The sequence below is a fragment of the Pseudonaja textilis genome, chromosome 4 (genome assembly GCF_049901715.1).
Source record: "Pseudonaja textilis isolate UNSWEBS1 chromosome 4, rPseTex1.2, whole genome shotgun sequence".
In the NCBI taxonomy this organism is placed as follows: Eukaryota; Metazoa; Chordata; class Lepidosauria; order Squamata; family Elapidae; genus Pseudonaja; species Pseudonaja textilis.
The window spans coordinates 86,724,334-86,745,459 of record NC_141993.1 but is presented as its reverse complement, the minus strand read 5'-3'; the positions used below and the strand labels follow the sequence as shown (position 1 = coordinate 86,745,459).

At 44.3% G+C, this 21,126-nt stretch overlaps 1 protein-coding gene across 2 annotated transcripts in view; it reads right to left on the bottom strand.

The window, feature by feature from the left end:
• CLCN2 (chloride voltage-gated channel 2) overlaps positions 1 to 21,126 on the bottom strand; it is a 123,738-nt gene that overhangs the window by 59,167 nt on the left and 43,445 nt on the right. For both annotated transcript variants that reach the window (XM_026718889.2, XM_026718890.2), the window contains exons 3-7: positions 10,766 to 10,897; positions 8,826 to 8,954; positions 7,011 to 7,144; positions 5,896 to 5,973; positions 2,284 to 2,362 (exon numbers count right to left, since the gene is read on the bottom strand). In XM_026718889.2, the coding sequence (XP_026574674.1) occupies positions 2,284 to 2,362; positions 5,896 to 5,973; positions 7,011 to 7,144; positions 8,826 to 8,954; positions 10,766 to 10,897 (552 nt within the window). The remainder of the gene's footprint in view (positions 1 to 2,283; positions 2,363 to 5,895; positions 5,974 to 7,010; positions 7,145 to 8,825; positions 8,955 to 10,765; positions 10,898 to 21,126) is intronic.

The window sequence follows — 21,126 nt, the reverse complement described above, 5'->3', positions numbered from 1 at the left end:
TGAAAATTTTGGTGGGCCGCAGAGAAATCTCACCCCCAGAGCACCCCCACAAAGCAATTAATCTAAGCTGTGCAGAAACACAAGGCTGTGCCGCCCACATGGCCCGCGGGAACCCTCCCCGCCCACTCACTCCTTACCTGGTAGACTTGCCTGCTAAATTGCTATTTTTCCTTTTTCCGACCATCATCTGTACTGCTGTGCCGGGAGATTTAGATTAGCTAGGAAGCAGGAAATGGTTGGATTTCCTGCTTTCTAGCTAGTCTTTAGATCTTCAGCTAAGCACAGCCGAACCTCCCTTAGGACTGAAAGTTTGCTTGCAAGCAAATTCAGTGCAGACTCACGGCAAGCAAATTTGAGAGACTGAGCTAGCCGATGGCAGATAGATAGATCACTGAACGATTCTGTGAGCAACTCAATCTGCCTGCTTTGCCTGATTTGGGGTAAAAGTTGCTTTTTTTTAAATAAAAAATTCAATATTTACATGCATGGTGTGTTGTGAGTTAATTTTGTGAGTTTGCTTGCAAGCAAATTTTATGTGACAGACTGAGCTAGCCGATGGCAGACAGACAGATCTCTGAATGTGATTCTGTGATTCTGTGAGCAACTCAATCTGCCTGCCTGCATTGCCTGATTTTGGGTAAAAGTTGCTCTTTTTTTAAATAAAAAATTCAATATTTATATAAATATGTATAATATTTACATACAAGCCATGTCCAGCCAGTCACATGACCACCAAGCCACACCTACAAATCAGGCCACACCCACAGAACTAGTTAGTGGTCCCTGGGATCTAAAATTATGAGTTTGGTGGTCCCTGAGGTCCAAAAGGTTGGTGACCCCTTCTCTAAGCTACTCAAAATTTCCGCTACCAGTTCTCCAGAACTGGTCAGAACCTGCTGAATACCACTTCTGTTACCAACATATGTTGCTTGTGTTTTATTTGTAAGTAATGCTCTGCCAATCCAGTGTTATTCAAAAATGTTGGTGAATGTTTATGAATGTTATTCAAAAATGTTTACAAAGAAACTTTTAAAAATAATTTTTAAAAAAATCAAATCAAAACCCTCAAGAAGTCAGGTGGCCCGGGAAAACGTGCCTGGATCAGCACAAGAAGAGAAACGTGCAAGATTTTGGGAGAAGGTGGTGGTGGGGTCCCTTCAGGCGTATGCATCACCCTGGATCAACCTCAGCTGCCTTAAGGCAATCCAGAAACCCTTGAGATCAATCAAACACGGCGCTCTCCTAGCTGGGACACGCAATGTCGTGACGACGGGCCGATTCCAACCCGGTTTGGCAGCTCTCCCAAACGTCAGTCAACCTGGGCTCAGTTTAGGGAGAGGCTGCTCCATGAACACAGGCAGGGTGCCCTTCCCTCCGTTAGCGCCTCTAGTTGGATCCTGGGAATCGAGGCGTGAGCCAGAAAACAGGATTTGGGAAATTTACATCCACGTATTTCCAACCCAAAAGAGGAGTGGAGTCTTGGTCTCTTGGAGAGCTAACTATGGGTTCCCTCGCTAGGGTAGGCTGGGAAGGTTGGTTCTGAATATGATTCCCACCAAATTACGCAATTATAAAAGCATAATGTTGTTTCTCTATCTTGGCAACTTTTAAGACGGATGGACTTCAGCTCCCAGAATTCATCCAGAGTTCTAGCAACTTTGGCCACGTCAGGTCTTTTAAAGAAAGCATTTGTAGAAGAAACAGCTGGAAGGGACAATGGGCCAGACCTTGGTTTGAATACTCCTGGAAAAGCCCAATTCTGTGGTCCGAATAGTCCAGAGGAACCCCTGTCCCGCAGTAAAATTACCCGTCATGCAACACAATTTCTTCAGATTCTGATTTTAAGCCATCTTATACCTCTCTGTGAGTCAGGGGTCTATAGAAAGTTGTTAAATAAATTTAAGGAGCCAGTTTGGTCTAGTGGTTATGGCATCAGGTTAAAAACTAAGAGACAGGAAGAGTTCCAGTTCTCACTTAGGCATGAAAGCCAGGTGGGTGACTTTGAGCCAATCACCAGGAGACTATGAGTTTTAGTCCCGCCTTAGGCAGGAAAGCCAGCTGGGTGACTTTGGGTCAATCACCAGGAGACTGTGAGTTCTAGTCCCGCCTTAGGCATGAAAGCCAGGTGGGTGACTTTGGGCCAATCACCAGGAGACGGTGAGTCCTAGTCCCACATTCCTTGGCCAAATTCATAAAGAAGCCCCTATTGGGACAGAGTAGGCAGGAAAGGAGAGCTTGTTGGGCAGAGACAAGCACATGGAAAGTTCTGGAAGGAAGTCTTACCACCAATGGGAGCAGCGAAGCAGCACCCAACACCCACTGCACAAGCAGCCGCCAACATTTCAATATTACGGGATTCATTCTGCAAGAGAGAGAGAGAAAGAGGAGGAATAGCAGTTGGCAGGAACATCCATGGAGATTCTCAGTCCTCCAAGTCATGGTTGTCCCAAAGGTGCTTTCTTCAAGAGGCAACTGGACTTTCCTTTTGAAGGCATTTCGCTTCTCATCCAAGAAGCTTCTTCTGCTCTGACTGAAGATGATGTTGTATCCCCACCATCGAGTCAGAGCGGAAGAAGCTCCTTGGATGAGAAGTGAAACATCTTCAAAGAAAAAGAAGAAAGCTTTGAAAAAAAAAAAAAACCTCCTTTGGGAATGGTTGGCTGGAAGGCTCCTTAGACTTAGAATAACTTTATTGTCGCTTTGAATGTACCCTAATCGGCATACATTAAAACGAGTCTTGTACCTCCTCAGCAAAGAGGGCTCCGGTGTGAACTTTCCTTCCTTCTAAAACATTCAAATAAAGTTTAACTTTGGAGAAAGGTGGCTGATGTGTATCTTTGGAGAAGGAGGTGAAAGAAAAGGATGGGGAGAAGCTTTAAAAGTTGGAAATCATGGAGTCCTGTACATACAATGGGCCTGTTTCATATAGTAGTGAAGACATCCAGCTAGAAACCAGGAGAATTATGAGTTCTAGTCCCGCCTTAGGCATGAAAGCCAGCTGGGTGACTTGAGCCAATGATCAGGAGACTGAGAGTTCTAGTCCCGCCTTAAGCATGAAAGTCAGCTGGGTGACCTTGAGCCAATGATCAGGAGACTGAGAGTTCTAGTCCTGCCTTAGGCAGGAAAGCCAGCTGAGTGACTTTGAGCCAATCATCAGGAGAGTGTGAGTTCTAGTCCCACCTAAGCATGAAAGCCAGCTGGGTGACTTGAGCCAATGATCAGGAGACTGAGAGTTCTAGTCCTGCTTTAATTAACCATGAAAGCCAGCTGGGTGACTTGAGCCAATGATCAGGAGACTATGAGTTCTAGTCCCACCTTAAGCAGGAAAGCCAGCTGGGTGACTTTGAGCCAATCACCAGGAGAGTGTGAGTTCTAGTCCCGCCTTAAGCATGAACGCCAGCTGGGTGACTTTGCGCCAATCATCAGGAGATTATGAGTTCTAGTCCCACCTTAGGCAGGAAAGGTGACTTTGAGCCAATCATCAGGAGAGTGTGAGTTCTAGTCCCGCCTTAAGCATGAAAGCCAGCTGGGTGACTTGAGCCAATGATCAGGAGACTGAGAGTTCTAGTCCCGCTTTAATTAACCATGAAAGCCAGCTGGGTGACTTGAGCCAATGATCAGGAGACTATGAGTTCTAGTCCCACCTTAAGCAGGAAAGCCAGCTGGGTGCCTTTGAGCCAATCACCAGGAGAGTGTGAGTTCTAGTCCCGCCTTAAGCATGAACGCCAGCTGGGTGACTTTGCGCCAATCATCAGGAGACTATGAGTTCTAGTCCCACCTTAGGCAGGAAAGGTGACTTTGAGCCAATCATCAGGAGAGTGTGAGTTCTAGTCCCGCCTTAAGCACGAAAGTCAGCTGGGTGACCTTGAGCCAATGATCAGGAGAGTGTGAGTTCTAGTTCCACCTTAGGCAGGAAAGCCAGCTGGGTGACTTTGAGCCAATCATCAGGAGACTATGAGTTCTAGTCCCGCCTTAAGCATGAAAGACAGGGGGATTGTCTACTTTATGTTTTTTATGGTTTAATGACCCAGAGGAGATTGTTTGGATTAACATAAAAATAGTGTGTTGGTTTAGCACTAGGCTAGAAACCAGGAGCATGTGAGTTCTAGTCCCATCTTAGCTACTGGTTATATGACCTTGGGCCAGTCACTCTCTCTCTGACCCCAACGCACTTCATAGGGTGGTTGTTGTGGAGAAAAACAGAAGTCAGAAGGAGTATTAGATATGTTCGGAGCTTTCGATTAATTTTAAAAAACGATAAGGCCAAATATAAATAAATAACAGCAGAGGATTGCATCAAGGGAAACAAACATCTGCCAATAGCAACATCATTTAGACTTATATACCACTTCATACTGCCTTACAGCACTTTTTGGGCAGTTTACACTCTCAGCATAATCCCCCCAAAAACCTGAGCCCTCATTTTACCAACCTCGGTAAGATGGAAGGCTGATTCCACCTTGAGCCGGTCAGGGATCGCACTCCAAAATATGGGCAGAGTTAGCCTGCAATACTGCAATCTAACCACTGCGCCACCACGGCTCTGTTAAACCTAATGCACAATCCGACCAATGGACGTTCATCGTGACCCAGTCCCCATTCTGTTCTCCAAAGGCTTAGTGAGCCATTGTGCCAAGAGAAGAGGATTTATTGAGATTTAAACTATAAAAGGTGACTGCAGTGTAAGAAAACGCGTCTGTAAGGCAGGCGGGCAGTTTTTAATTTTGATAAACAAACCATCCCTCGGAAGTTGTGGGAGCACCATCACTGGAGGCTTTCAAGAAGAGATTGGACTGCCATCTGTCAGAAATGGTGTAGGGCCTCCCGCTTGGGCGGGGGGTTGGACTAGATGACCTACAAGGTCCCTTCCAACTCTGATCATCTGTTATCTGTTAACCAATAAATAAAATGCCACGGAAATGCTGTTGTTGTTTTTTTTCGTGGTGCTCCCCTCTTCCGCTAATGTCATGTTGCACAGGGTTAAATTGATATGCTGAGCAGAAATAAACCATCTCCCATTAGGAATCCTTCTTCAGCTCTTACCTTACCTCCCATCTCGGTTGGCCTTTCTCAACTTTCAACATATATTTTTATCCCTAGGTTTGGAAAACAGACCTTCTGAATAGCTTGGACTACAATCCCCATTGTTCTCAGACAGCCTGGCCTTGGAGCACGATGTAACACTAGCTGAGAGGCAAGAGAGTTTGAGAATGAAGTCATGAATCTAATCATAATATGGAACAAGTCCACAACAGTACTTTTCCTAAGAGTTCAAGAGTGCCTGTAGGACATTTTTGTTTTTGTTTTTTTGTTTTGGCAATGACCATAAAGCAGGCCTGAATTTTGTTTGATTTCTACAAGTTGGGGGTTATTATCCCGAAATTATAAATTTTAGGACTGGGAACGCAACTTGGAACTGGACTCCCGCCTGTTGTGATTAACCAACAATAAAGGAGAATGTAGAGTTGTTTTTCTTTCAAGGCGTTTGCTTCTCATCCAGGAAGCTTCTTCAGTTCTGACTGTCAGAACTGAGGAAGCTTCTTGGATGAGAAGCGAAACATCTTCAAGGAAAGTCCAGTTGTCTTTTGAAAAAAGCACTTTTGGGACAACCATGATCTGGATGACTGAGAATCTCCAGAGATAATAAAGGAGAGTATTTGTAACTCAGGGTTGAAATGAGGGGGTCCTAGGTAATTTCATTACCCAAATTAGGTAACCTCATCAGTACCTTGATGAGGTTACCTAGTTTGGTAACGAGATGTCTGCAAGAAAACAACCAAACTGAGAGAGCACCAACGACCCTGATTAACCAACAGTTTGGTGTTTTCCAGCCCTCTCGTTCTTCCTTTCTCAGAGTCCATATTCTACCTTGCAGTCTCAGAGGTAGATACTCACCTCATAAATGCCTCCAAAGACAGAAAGAAACTTGCTGAGAAGGGCTGCACACATGCTGGCTATGTGGACGAAGGGTCCCTGAACAGAGGAAAGGGAGGAAGAATTGGTTAGCAAGAACAGCAGAATGTTGCTAGGGCCCAAACACTTTCAAAGTTTTTATTTTTATTTATTTTTCTACTCTGTTTCTATAGCCGCCCCATCTCAATCAATGATTCCATGAGCGGTGTGTCCAGTTATGGAAGCTGATAAGGCAGCTGGATTAAGGCAAGAAGAATCACAGGATCATAGAGTTGGAAGAATCAGAGGATCATAGAGTTGGAAGAATCACAGGATCATGTTCAACCTTCTATGGGATTCACTGCAGGTAGTGAATGAATGAATAAAATGAACAAGCTAGAAGGGACCTTGGAGGTCTTCTAGTCTAGCCTCAAGCAGGAGGACCTATTACCATTTCAGATAAGTGACTGTCTAGAGTCTTCTTAAAAACATCCAGTATTCCAGCGCTTACGATTTCTGAAGGCAAAACTGTTCCGCTGGTTAATTGTCTTCACTGTTAGGAAGTTTCTTCTTAATTCTAGGTTGCTTCTTTCTTTGATTAGTTTCCAACCATTGTTTTCTGCCCTGCCCTCCTTGAGTTACGACCCCAATGGAGCCCACCATTTCTGTTGTTTCCTGAAACATTTGCTACGTGAGTTTTGCCCCATTTTACAACCATTTCTGTTGTTCAGTGAATCATTGCAGTTGATAAAGGTAGGAACCCGGCTGTTAAGTGGATCTGGCCAGAAGTCTGCGAAAAGTGACCACATGACCTTGAGACACAGCCATGGTCATAAGTATGAACCAATTGCCCAGCATTTGAATGTTGATCACCTGACCATGGGGATGCTACAAAGGTTGTAATTGTGACAAATGGTCCTAAGTCCCTTTTTTCAGTGCCGTTGTAATCTTGAGCAGTCCCTAAATGTTGTAAGTCGAGGACTGCTGGTCTCCTATGTTCTCCCAAACTATCTTTCTGCAAGCTGAAGACAGCTGCGTCTTTTCAGCACTCCAGGCAGAACCTGGTTTCCGGATCTTTCTCCGTCTTGGTAGTCCACAGACCCCCAAGCCCCCCTCACCTCTTTTCCCAAAGGCATCCCGCTGCCTAATGCACAGGTCAGTCCAATGACTTTGGCCACAAAAGTCTTGAGGGTCAGGTATTCCTTCAGCACCACACCACGCAGGATCGTTTTCATTTCTGGGATGCCAGAGCCTGTAGAGGAAAGAAAGACAGACAGATAGACGGAAAGACAGAAAGAGAAAGGAAGGAAGGAGGGAAGGAAGGAACAAAGAAAAAAGAAAGAAGAAAGAAAGGTGGGGGTGAGGGAGAGAGGAAAGGAGGGAAGAAAGGAAGAGAGAGAGAGAGAGAGAGAGATGGAGGTAGGGGAGAAGAAGGGAAGGAGGGAGGGAGGAAAGAAAGTGAAAGAAAAAGGAAGGAAGACAAACAGAAGGAGAAAGAAAGGAAGGAAGGAAGAAAGAAAGAGAAAGAAAAAGAAAAAGGAAGGAAGGAAAAGGAAGGAAAGAAGGAATGAAGGAAGACAGACAGACAGAGAGAAAGAAAGAAGGAAGGTGGGGAGAGGGAGAGAGGGAAGGAGGGAAGGAAGGAAGGGGGAGAGGAAGTGAAGAGGAAGTGAAGAAGGAAGGAAGGAAGGAAGGAAGGAAGGAAGGAAGGAAGGAAGGGAGAGAGAGAGAGAAAGAAAGAAAGAAAGAAAGAAAGAAAGAAAGAAAGAAAGAAAGAAAGAAAGAAAGAAAGAAAGAAAGAAAGAAAGATGAGGCAAAAAAGAAGAATCAGGAAAATCCAGAGAGCGACCACTGAATGAAAGTTCTTTTTACTCAGTGACAATCCCCACACAGCATGTTTAACTAGATCAGGGAAAGGCCTAGCGCAATGTTTCTCAATCTCGACCACTTTAAGACTTCAACTCCCAGAATTCCCCAGCATGCTTTAAACATGGCCTATGAATTTGCCTTTTAAGAGTCAGTTCAGTGGGTTTGATTCCGCTCTGAGGGAAAAGAGGGATCATTCCAATGCAGGTGAAACCTTTAAAGTTTTCGCAGAGGAAGGTGGCTTGATGGACAAAAAGAACCACCTTTTAGGAGAATTCCCCGAATTTGGGTCTCTGAGGGAATGGAACCTTCCTTGTCTCCAGGATCAGAAAAGAAACGGCTGGCAGAGGGTCGGTTCCCAACTGTGCCTTCCAAACATCTGGGCTTCCTCCACAGCAGCTTCTTGTTCTGACCAAGGCTTACTGAGACACTAACAAACACATGTTTATCCTCAAACCCTTTTTTCTTTATTTCAACAGCTGTGAATTTTAGTAATTTACAGCCCGTAATGAGTCTCAAACAGTTTGTAAAAGTCCTTCAGGATAAGTCTGATAAGCACCCACCTTTATCTTCCTTGAAATGCTGCCAACGACTAAATTTCCAATTAGTTCTACAAGACTAAACGGAGCACAAATTCAACACAGAGCTTCAGGTTTCAAACCAACCCGTACGAACAAAGTTGCTTCCTGCAAAGGTTCCTGTCCCTTTCCTCCTCCCTTAGGTCTTATGGAAGGGCCAATCACCTCCAAGCCTTACTCCTGAGTTGCCCCTTTTGTCTTAACTGTTCTTGCCTTCTGGCAGCTTTGTGCATGCGCGCACTGGGAACAGGCTCCCCTTGTTCCTCTGCCTCGCTGCTGTCAGATTCTGGAGGCTCCAGAGTTTGCACATAACTCCCAGGTGGCCCTGGCCCCATCTCTGTATTGGATGCAGCACCCTTGTCCAAGTCCTCTCCTGATTCCCAGACTAGCCCATGTTCCTCCCCACTGTCTGACTCTGCTGCCGTCTCCGCAGGCTGCCGGCGGACCACAACACTTCCTCCCTTCCCACCTCTCCAGACCAGTACTCACCCACTGCCTGAGGGGCTAAAATCTGGGTGAATCCAGCCGAGAAAGTGATGAGCACGATGGGGTAGGTAATCCAAGCCATGTATTGCAAGAAAACATTGGTATCCAACCCGCCGTACATCCACTTCTGGGCTGCAAGAGAGAGAGAGGGGGGAAAAAAATCCGGTTTGCTTGTCAATGCACAAGAGATAATCCTGCAGGTCAGAGGTGGTATTCAGCAGGTTCTGACCGGAAATTTTGAGTAGTCTGGAGAACCGGCAAATCCCACCTCTGACTGGCCCCGCCCCCATCTATTCTCCGCCTCCCATTGAGTCCCAGCTGATAGGCTGGGCCTTCTTTGGTTGCCCTGCACAGGAGAACGGAGCTGGAAAGCAGGTTAGTGGGGTGGGGAGGAAATGTGGATTTTACAGTATCCTTCTCCTGCCACTCCCACAAAGGCATGCCACACCCACCAAGCCACGCCCACACATCCAGTAGTAAAAAATGTTTGAATCCCACCACTGCTCCAGGTTGAGTTGCCACCACGCAGGAGGCTACGCTAAAGTGATGCTTCTGCCCCGAAGAGACCATTTTCTCAGCATCTTTCCTCCAGAAATTTGGATGGCCCCAATTCTGCTTGGCGCTGAAGTCCAGGCTGTTTCCCCAGGCCTTTAGATCAGAGGGGCAGATGAGCTGGACTTAATTGATCTGATTTTTTTGGCCTGCAAGTGGGGTTGTTGTTTGTCCTTAGATAGCAATAGCCATAGCACTTAGGCTTATATATAGTTCCACAGCCCTCTCTAAGCGGTTTGCAGAGTCAGCCTATTGCCCTCAACAATCTGGGTCCTCATTTTACCCACCTCGGAAGGAGGGAAGGCTGAGTTGACCTTGAGCCAGTCAGGATCGAACTCCTGGCAGTGGGCAGAGCAGCCTACAATGCTGCATTCTAACCACTAGCGCCACCAAGGCTTTATGTTGGGTGAGGAGCAATCTTGGGGTGGGTTTTTTCTATGCTTTAATTATTGTAAGCTGCCTAGGATCACAATTAAAAATTAAATTAAATTTAAAACATAAAACAATATAAAAGTCCTTGACTTATGTCAAGCTCTTGGCCACCAACCCGCATTTATGGCTATTTGCAGTGTCCAACAGTCATATGATTGCTTACTTCAACATTTTTGTTGAAAACAGGCATTTACTTCTGGGTTGTTGTTGGGGGTTTTTGGCAAAAAAGGCCCATAGTGAACAATGGATTCACTTTACAACCACTGTGTTCACTTAAAGAGTGTCTTGTTTATATAACAAATGCCACGAGACAGGTTGTCAGAATAGGGGCAACCCACTTTGCATCCGTCACAACTTATAAGCCATAATGGGCAGGCTCCATTACAGTTATATGTTGAAAACAAAATAAAATAAAATAAGTGAAATAAAACAATAAAGTGTAAATATAAAAAATAAAAATGAAGTAAAATATTAAAAAAATAAAAATAAAAAATAATAAAATGTAATGAAATACAAGAAAAAAGGAAAGAAATAAAATAGAATATAAAAGATATAAAATAATGAAATGAAATGAAATAAAGTAAAATAAAACAATAAAGTGTAAAGTAAAATAATAAAATAAAATATAAAAGAAATAAAATAATAATATAATGAAATGAAATAAAATAAAGTAAAATAAAATAGAATAGAATAATAAAAATAATAAAGTAAAGAGTAAAGTAAAATATAAAAAATAAGGTAAATAATAAAACAAAATAAAAAATAAAAAAATATCATATAAAATAAATGCAATCATAAAACAAAACAAGGTGTAAAAATATATATAAAAAAAAAGTAAAATAAAGACAATAAAATATAAAATAACAAAACAAAACATTTCCTCTCAGAAGTGCCGAGTCTCGGATTCTCAGCCCGGGAGTGCTGGCTGCCTTTGCAGTTGTGACTTTCAATCTTCTCACCTTGCAGGCAAGTTGCTATGGCGAAGTCCATGGCCCAGCTGACCAGGGCCATCAGCAGACCCAACAGAATGAGGAAGATCCAGTCTTCGCCCACTTTGGAGATGAGGAACTTCTGGCACCGCACGGTACAGACTGCAAGAGAGAGGGGGGAAAAGGAGTGGATGAGAGATGGGGAGACAAGGACATCCATGGGACTGCAGCGGAGAGAAGCTAGGATACAGGGGTAGGCCAGATGGGTCCATTGCTATGGAAACGACGCGCTTTCAGAGCAAGTACAGGATGGGAGCAGCGGAAACACCGGTGCTTTGATAGGAAAGATGAACAAAAGGGGAACATAACCAGGAAAAATTGCCGCGTTTAGATACGCGGGTAAAATATACAGTACATCAGCATTTAGCATATGAACAGAAAAGAGAGTCCGGTCATGGGTTTTGCCTATTTGTCTCTCTGCCCACATCCTTGCCTGTCCACATTGGTTTGTACATTTATTTATTAAATTTATTTGCTGCCCATCCTGCAATGAAATAAAATAATGAGCCAGCAGTGTGCAGCAGCAGCCAAAAAAGCTAATGCAATCCTAAATTGCATTATGAGAGGGATACAATCCAGATCAAGGGAGGTACTAATACCACTCTATAAAGCCTTAGGAAGACCACACCTAGAGTACTGCATCCAGTTTTGGTCACCACATTATAAAAAAGATGTTGAGACTCTAGAAAGTATGCAGAGAAGAGCAACCAGGATGATTAGGGGACTGGAGACTAAAACATACGATGAACAATTGCAGGAACTGGACATGGCTAGTCTAGTGAAGAGAAGGACCAGGGGAGACATGATAGCAGTCTTCCAACATTTGAGGGGCTGCCACAGAGAGGAGGAGGGGGTCAAGTTATTTTCTAAAGCACCTGAAGGCCAGACAAGGAGTAATGGATGGAAACTGAACAAGGAGAGATTCAACCTGGAAATAAGGAGAAACTTTCTGACAGGGAGAACAATCAACCCGTGGAACAGAAGTTGCCCTCGGAAATTGTAGGAGCGTCATCACTTGAGACTTTCAAGAAGAGACTGGACTGCCATTTGTCAGAAATTGTGTAGGTCTCCTGCTTAGGTGGAGGGTTGGACTAGATGACCTACAAGGTCCCTTCCAACTCTGATTACCTGTAATCTGTAAACTCTGGGTAGCTTACAGCATAAAACATGAAAATTGTAACATATAAATCCCTCTAAAATAATTATTCTGCTTGAACAGTACTCAAACCATCATTTGTTCCAAAGCAAGATCAAACTGTGTTTTCAGGTTCAGGGCAAAATCATTGTTTCTCACATTCAGATACAATGGCACCCTATGGTTTATCAATCAAGAGGAGACCAGTTTAAAAGGAACCATTTGAGAGGGTTGGAAGTCCACAAGTCTTAAAGCTGTCAAGTTTGAAGATCCCTGGGATAAATACACTGATATCGTCAGACAGACAGATAGACAGACAGATAGAATGACAGAGAACACCAGAGAGGTAGATGGGATAGAGATGGCTGCAGAATTCTCGGAGTTGAAGTCCACGAGTCTTAAAGTTGCCAAATTTGGAGACCTCTGGTATACTGTATCCTGCTTTTGGGCAGGGATTCATATGATAGACAGACAGACAACAGACAGAATAACAGAGAACAACAGAAGGACATGATGGTGTAGAGATGGGTACCAGAGATGAACTGAGCAGAGATCCATTGGATTGATGGTACCGGAGTGTTGAAAAGCATCAGGGTTACGATGCAAGAGCAAATTAAAAGGATGACTACCTTGCGTGGGAGTCTGTCAGAGACCATCCAGCCAATTAGAAGAAGACAGAGGGAAGATTTATTAAAGCAGAAAACCATGAAGTGGTCAGAATGGGAGATTTCAACCGCAGAATGACTTTTTTGTGGGAAGAGTCATTCTGCAGGACCCAAGATGTCACATCGATTTTTCACTTGTCTTGATGATAATTTTCTCTTTCCAAATGTTTGAGTGGTGCATCAGGGGAACGGCTACTTCGGACTTGGTCCTTACTAACAGGATTGGTTGGAGATATTAAAGAGATGAAAGCCGGGTGCAAATGGCTATATAATATTAGAGTCCTTATTCTTTTTAAAAAGCTTGCTTGGAAACAACCTTGGATTTTAGAAAGCAAAATTCTAATGAACTAAGAAAAATTAAGGGATATGATATTTTAAAAAAACACTTAACAGGTAAATGGATTTGAAGCTGGGTGGGACTTCTTGAAAAGGAAATTCAGTTTCAAAAAATTAAAAAGTTTAAATTAAATCCCAAATAAATTAAATCCCAAAGAGTACCAATGAAGAAGACAACTAGGGAAACTGGAAAAAGGCTAAATGCAGTCCTCTCCTCATCGAGAAAGGACAGAAAGAGGATCTCAGATATTATCAACCATCAAAACCCAGAAAGATATTAAAACAGTAAACCAGTCCATTTGTAAACATCTGGAAGAATAACAGAGTTGGAAGGGACCTTGGAGGTCTTCTAGTCCAACCCCCTGCTCAGGCAGGAAACCCTACACCATTGCAGACAAATGATTGTCTGCTCTCTTCTTAAAAGCCTCTAGTGATAGAGCACCCACAACTTCTGGAGGCAAGTAGTTCCACTGGTTAATTGTTGGGAAATTCTCTCCTTAGTTCTAGGTAGCTTCTCTCCTTGATGAGTTTCCATCCATTGCTTCTTGCTCAGCCTTCAGGTGCTTTGGAGAATAGCTTGACTCCCCCTTCTTCATGGCAACCCTTCAAATATTGAAACGCTGCTATCAGGTCCGCCCTAGTCCTTCTTTTCATTAAACGAGATGTACCCAATTCCTGCAACCATTCTTCGTATGTTTCAGCCTTCAGCTCTCTAATTATCTTTGTTGAATGAGACTGACCGAGAAATTGTCCTCTTATTTTATTTTGCACTGTTAGGTAATATGAATTCAATGAGGAAGTAGACTTCATAATGCTAAACAAGATCAAAAGTTTATCTCAAAGGACATCGGACGAGGACTATACTCTGAACATTCACTAGGTTTCACTCAGCAAAAATAATCAGACGCATTGGCCAAAATTGTAAGCAAGTTTGCTCATTTCCTGATTTTATGTAGGCTACCTTTAATTAGGCTCCGTTCGTGCCCCTTCGCCCAAAGCCATTCATGTGTCCCTGGAAGGCAACCAAAATCGGCTGCCAAACTCTTAACTTTCAGGGTGAAAGAAGAAGAAAAGTTATTAAATCCTCAGGAAACAAGCTTAATGAATTGCATCTAATTTGTTATCCATCTGAAAACAAATGGGAATGAATTTCAGCTGATGTTTTTGCCCTGTCACTGATCATTTAGGGGCAATGTGAGGCTTCAAATAGGTATCTTGTCCCCCCCTCAAAGTGTTGGAGTTATGAAATATAGGTAGTCCACGAATTACGGCTATTCGTTTAATAAGCCAAGTTAAAGATTCAATTAATAGATTAGAATAGAATTCTTTATTGGCCAAGTGTGATTGGACGGACACACAAGGAATTTGTCTTTGGTGCATATACTCTCAACAACCATGTTACTAAAGGGTCAGCTCCATTAGCCTCCACCTTTGCATGGGACACACATTAGCTAGGATCCTTTCTCATAGAAATCAAATAGGTAGCAAGCTACAAAAAACAGGTGAAAAGCAAACGACATAACAGGAAACCCAGGATATTGCAACCAGGTGCAAACTGATAGCTACAAAGGATCAGGGAAAAACAGAGATTAGACTATAAAACAATTACTCCCACCAAGATCCCAGGAAGAGATCCCAATCTAAAGAGACAGGAACTCATCACACAAACACAAATCAAAGACTTCAAGGATTCACACTTATAATATCAAAGAACCTGAAGTGTATAAGAAAGGGGTTTTCCTACTCACTTATTAGATTAATCTCAGGAACGCTGTAGGATCTATTCTTATTTGCCTTCCTATTAATAAACTTCTTCTGGCTTCCAATGCAGCTGACCAAATGACTTTGCAGTAAAATCTCCCAGCCGGGAAATTTGAATCCACAAAGGAAAGAACCTTGCCTTTTTCCTTAAAGGGCAAGGCTTTCTTTTCATTTCCTCAGTAGTCCAAAGTTTGCCCAATTGTTAGTCCAACCACTACAGACAGGCCTGTTTTGACTCAGTAGTCCAGGATTTTAAATCAGAGTTGGTTCGCCAGAGACGGCAGGTCTCAAAATGGTTACCAAACTTATCTTCAAGGCCAGCATTCAAGAGTCTAACTAAAACCACTTATCTATAGATAAAGGAATAAACTGTTTCTCCATCCAAGGTTTCTATTTTGTTACTTCTCAATCAACTAGGTCAGGCAATGGGGAGTAACATACAAGAGAGCCTTTTCTAGCTGAAGAGCCCTCACCTCCCAAGGACTGTCTGTACAATTCAGAACATTTTTGCTGAAAATTGGCCTTTGGTACAATGGGTTTGTTTAAAGACCAATCAATCAATTAATCAGAATAGAGCTGGAAGGGGCCTTGGAGGTCTTCTAGTCCAACCCCCTGTTCAAGCATGCAATCTGAGACAAGTGGCTGTCCAATTTCTTCTTAAAAACCTCCAGGGATGGAGCAGGCACAATTTCTGAAGGCAACTCATTCCATTGGTTAATTGTCCTCACTATTAGGAAGTTTCTCCTGAATTCCATGTTGCTTCTCTCCTTGATTAGTTTCCGTTCATTGCTTCTTGTCCTGCCCTCAGTTGCTTTGGAGAATAGCTTGACTCCCTCTTCTTTGGGGCATCCCCTCAGATACTGGAATACTGCTATCATGTCCCTTTTCTCTAATACTAGCCATAGCCACATCCTGCAACCATTCTTCATATGTTTTTAGTCCCCGGGCCTTTAATCACCTTAGTTGCTCAATATCTTTTGAGTAATGTGCTGACCCAAACTGGATGCAGCATTCCAGGTATGGCCTATCTAAGGTTTTCTAAAGCGCTGCTAACACTTCATGTGATTTTCATTCACCGACTGTAGTGTCGGCTTAACAACGTGGCATTTCCTTTACGGCCACTGCAAAAAAAAAGAAAGAAAAAGCAGACTCCATTATGGGTCATAAATCAAGGATGACCTGTAATTAATTACATGATCCCAGCTTTAGATGGCCAGCCAGATTCATGCTGCACTGCACTGTTTTATCTCCACAGGCATTAACAGATAATCAGAGTTGGAAGGGACCTTGTAGGTCATCTAGTCCAACCCCCTGCCCAAGCAGGAGACCCTACACCATTTCTGACAGATGGCAGTCCAATCTCTTCTTGAAAGTCTCAAGTGATGATGCTCCCACAACTTCTGAGGGCAACTTCTGTTCCATGGGTTGATTGTTCTCACAGTCAGAAAGTTTCCCCTTATTTCCAGGTTGAATCTCTCCTTGTTCAGTTTCCGTCCATTATTCCTTTCCTGGCCTTTGGGTGCTTTAGAAAATAGCTTGGCCCCTTCCTCCTCTCTGTGGCAGCCCCTCAAATATTGGAAGACCTCTATCCTGTCTCCCCTGGTCCTTCTCTTCACTAAACTAGCCAGGCCCAGTTCCTGCAACTGTTCTTAATATGTTTTAGCCTCCAGTCCCCTAATCATCCTGGTTGCTCTTCTCTGCACTTTTTCTAGAGTCTCAACATCTTTTTTAAAGTGTGGTGACCAAAACTGGATGCAGTATTCTAGGTGTGGTCTTACTAAGGCTTTGTAGAGTGGTATTAGTACCTCCCTTGATCTCGATTGTATCCCTCTGTTAATGCAGCTTAGGATTGCATTGGCAATTTTGGCGGCGGCTGCGCACGGCTGGCTCCTATTTAGCTGGTTGTCCACTAAGACTCCAAGATCCCTCTCACAGTTACTGCTACTGAGCCTGGTTTCACCCTGTCTATTCACTCAGGTGTTTCCTGGGATGAGATTGAGGAAAGAGTTAAAACAGGCAGGTATTTCTGCTTCCTTTACAAGTTTGGGCCAAGCGGAACCACCAATCTGAATCAGCTTGGCTATTTGATACTCCAACAGCTTAAGATGCTTCCAGGTGTTCTGCATCTGGATGGCCAGGGCTGCTTGGGGGAACTGAGAGGCCGGTCCCAAATTCTGACTTCGTGAGTAAGCCCCATGGCCGGCCATCCTCTTACCCCATTGCTATGACAGCTGTAGGAAGGCAACAGCTGGGCCCAGAGGGTGGGAGGGCTGTGGCATGGAGGCACCTCTGGATAGGAAAACAGCCTCTCGCCCTCCCGCCCATCTGGTCACAGGTGGTGGCCATTGGAGCGGAGGAGAGGAAAGCGGTCATGGCCAAGGCTACCCCAGGACAGAAGAGCCTGGACGTGGGCCATCTCCCCGGCTGCCTCTGCGAGTTGGCAACTTTGGACAGGGAAACAGCCTCAAGGACAAGGCAAGCTGTGACTGGAGCAGTTGCTAAGGGATTTAGGAAGAGTCAGATCCCACAAGACAATGTGCGCTTGTGTATTTCTCTCTCCCTCTCTCCCTCTCCTTCTCTTTCCCTTTCTCTCTTTCTCTTTCCCTTTCTCTCCCTTTCACTCTCTCTCTGTCTGTCTCTGTCTCTCTGTGTCTCTCTTTTTCTCTTTCCCTTTCTCTCTCTCTCTCCCTCCTCCTTCTCATTCCCTTTCTCTCTCTCTCTTTCTCTTTCTCTCTGTCTGTTTTTCTCTCTTTCTCTCTTTCCCTTTCCCTTTTCTCTCTCTTACTCTTTATTTCTCTCTCTCTCTCTCCTTTTCTCTTTCTTTCTCTTTTCCTTTCTCTCCCTTTCTTTCTCTTTTTCTCTTTCCCTTTCTCTCCCTTTCTCTCTCTCTCTCTTTCTCTCTGTCTCTGTGTCTCTCTTTTCTTTCTTTCCCTTTCTCTCTCTCTTTCCCTTTCTCTCTCTCTCTTTCTCTTTTTCTCTCTTTCTCTGTCTTTTTCTCTTTCTCTCTCTTTCCCTTTCTCTCTCTCTCTCTTACTCTTTATTTCTCTCTCTCTCCTTTTCTCTCCCTTTCTCTCTTTCTTTCTCTTTTCCTTTCTCTCCCTTTCTCTTTCTCTTTTTCCCTTCCTCTCCCTTTCACTCTCTCTTTCTTTCTCTCTGTCTCTCTGTCTCTCTTTTTCTCTTTCCCTTTCTCTCTCTCTCTCCCTTCCCCCCTCTCCCTTTCTCTCTCTCTCTTTCTCTCTTTCTCTTTCTCTCTCTTTCTCTCTGTCTTTTCTCTTTCTCTCTTTCCCTTTCTCTCTCTTTCTTATTCTTTATTTCTCTCTCTCTCTTTCTCTCTTTCTTATTCTTTATTTCTCTCTCCTTTTCTCTCCCTTTCTTTCTTTCTTTCTCTTTTCCTTTCTCTCCCTTTCTCTTTCTCTTTTTCTCTTTCCCTTTCTCTCCCTTTCACTCTCTCTCTCTTTTTCTCTCTGTGTCTCTCTTTTTCTCTTTCCCTTTCTCTCTCTCTCTCTCTCTTTTCCTTTCCCTCCCCCTCTTTCCCTTTCTCTCTCTCTCTCTCTTTCTCTCTCTCTCTTTTTCTCTCTTTCTGTCTCTATCTTTTTCTCTTTCTCTCTCTCTTCTCTTTCTCTCTCTCTCTTTCTTACTCTTTATTTCTCTCTCTTTCTCTTTCCCTTTATCTCCCTCTCTCTCTCTCTCTCTCTCTGGCTGTCTTTGGCCAGGGGAGTCTAGATGGTTAGAAAAGTGGGAGGGATATTCTAAAGTGTTCCTGTTATTTGTCTTTTTGGAGGACCAATTCATCTTGGTTAAATTCAAGTTTTAAAAGTAGGAATGTACCACTGAGCACACTGATAGGTGGCACACCCAGCCTAGAGAAGTCCTTCCTGGACTGAACAATGTCTGAATGGAGCAGCTGCAGGTTCCAAAAGGATAAGAGAGAAAACCGGGAGGCCAAAGGAACTATAGATGGAATCTGAAGGCCCACGAACCCACACAGCACATCATACCTCTTTGACAGAGTTGGAAGGGACCTGGGAGGTCATCTAGTCCAACCCCCACCCAAGCAGGAGACCCTACACCATTTCTGACCGATGGCAGTCCAGTTTCTTCTTGAAAGCCTCCAGCGACGAAGCTCCCACAACTTCCGAAGGCAACAACTTCTGTTCCATGGGTTGGTTGTTCTCCCTGTCAGAAAATGTCTCCTTATTTCCAGGTTGAATCTCTCCTTGATCAGTTTCCATCCATTATTCCTTGTCTGGCCTTCGGGTGCCTTGGAAAATAGCTTGACCCCCTCTTCGATATAACAGCCCCTCAAACATTGGTCCTCTGCTATCATGTCCACCCTGGACCTTCTCTTCACTAGACTAGCCAGGCCCAGTTCTTGTTACTTCATATGCATATATATGGCATATAAATACATGCCAGCTGCCAGATACCTGAATTTTGATCAGGTGACCGTGAGGATATACTGCAATGATCCTAAATTTGAAAAACAGCCATATCACTTATTTCAGTGCCATCATCACTTCAAACGGTCACTATATGAATAGTTGTAAGCCAAGGATTGTCCAGTGACTTAACCAGATCACTGAAATGAACAAAAGTTGCAGACTCAACACACATTAAGATCAGGAGGGCTGCCCCAAAGAAGAGGGAGTCAAGCCATTCTCCAAAACACCTGAAGGCAGGAGAAGAAGCCATGGATGGAAACTGATCAAGGAGAGATTCAACCTAGAACTAAGGAGAGCATTTCCCAACAGTGAGGACAATTAACCAGTGGAACTACTTGCCTCCAGAAGTTGTGAATGCTTCATTAATGAAGGTTTTTAAGAATAACTGGATGACTATTTGTCTGAAATGCACAGAGTTTCCTAAACAGGGGGCTGGACTAGAAGACCTTGAAGGTTCCTTCCAACTTTGTTGTTATTCTGTATACTCGGTTTTAAGCCTCCCCCTTTGAGGAGAAGAAGCTCTTTCAGTTGGTTCACAATTCAGGATTCCCCAACACACTTTACCAGAGGTGGGTATTCAGCAGGTTCTGACCAGTTCTGGAGAACCGGTAGCGGACATTTTGAATAGTTTGGAGAACCGGCCAATACGCTCTCTGACTGGCTCCACCCACATCTGTTCTCTGCCTCCCGAGTCCCAGCTGATTAGCTGGGTCTTCTTTGGTTGCCCTGCACAGGAGAACGGAGCTGGAAAGCAGGTTAGTGGGGTGGGGAAGGAATGGGGATTTTACACTATCCTTTCCCCTGCCACGCCCTCCAAGCCATGTCACGCCCACCAAGCCACACCCACAGAACCAGTTGTAAAAAAAATTTGAATCCCACCACTGCACTTCACGTGACTTTTTGGTGTCTGCCTCCCAAGGACTGTATGCACACAACCACACAGTTTTCCTCATGCCTGCATTTCTTTCTCCGTACACAGGGCCAATTTCCCAACGTCCGGCCGGGCCACCACTCCCGTTCTCCCAGACCAGAATGGTTAATCTGCATAAAACCGGGGACAAAGAGGATTGTAATCCTATATATCCGCAGGGTGTCGGATTCAATTCTGCCGGCACAATCCTTCCTTTGACGGCAGCAATGTGCGAAAGACTTGCGAGGAGTGGCTTCTCTGAGCCTGAATAAAACGGTCGTTGAAATGAACCACGTTCCTTACCTTGTGCCCAAGGAAAGCTACGCTGCTGGTTGGTTCAGACAATATGCTTAACCTCTTACCTCTTGATTTAGAGTCATGATAGATAAATGGCAGCACGTCAAACGATATGGGGTCAGGAAGGGAGGTATTTTTGGGGGTGGGGGGACATGCCACTCCCCTTTCCAAGCAAACACGTGATATCCAGAACATTCATCCTACGGAGATTCTCAGTCATTCAGGTCAGGGGTCGCCAACCTTTTGGACCTCAGGGACCACCAAACTCATAATTTTAAATCCCGGGGACCACTGGACTGACGGTGGCTTGCTGACATTGGTGTGTGTGTGTGTGTGAGAGAGAGAGAGAGAGAGAGAGAGAGAGAGAGAGAGAGAGAGAGAGGAGAGGAGGAGAGAGAGAGAGAGGGAGGAGAGAGGAGAGGAGGAGAGAGAGGAGAGGAGAGAGAGAGAGAGAGAGAGAGAGAGGGAGGAGAGAGAGGGAGAGAGAGAGGAGGAGAGAGAGAGGAGAGAGGGAGAGAGAGAGGGAGAGAGAGGAGAGAGAGGGGAGAGAGGAGGAGAGAGAGGAGAGAGAGGAGAGAGAGAGAGAGAGGAGAGAGAGAGAGAGAGAGAGAGAGAGGAGAGAGAGAGAGGAGAGAGAGAGAGAGAGAGAGAGAGAGAGGAGAGAGAGAGGAGGAGAGGAGAGAGAGGGAGAGAGAGAGAGAGAGAGAGGAGAGAGAGGGAGAGAGGGAGGAGAGAGGGAGAGAGAGGACAGAGAGGAGAGAGGAGAGAGAGAGGAGAGAGAGAGG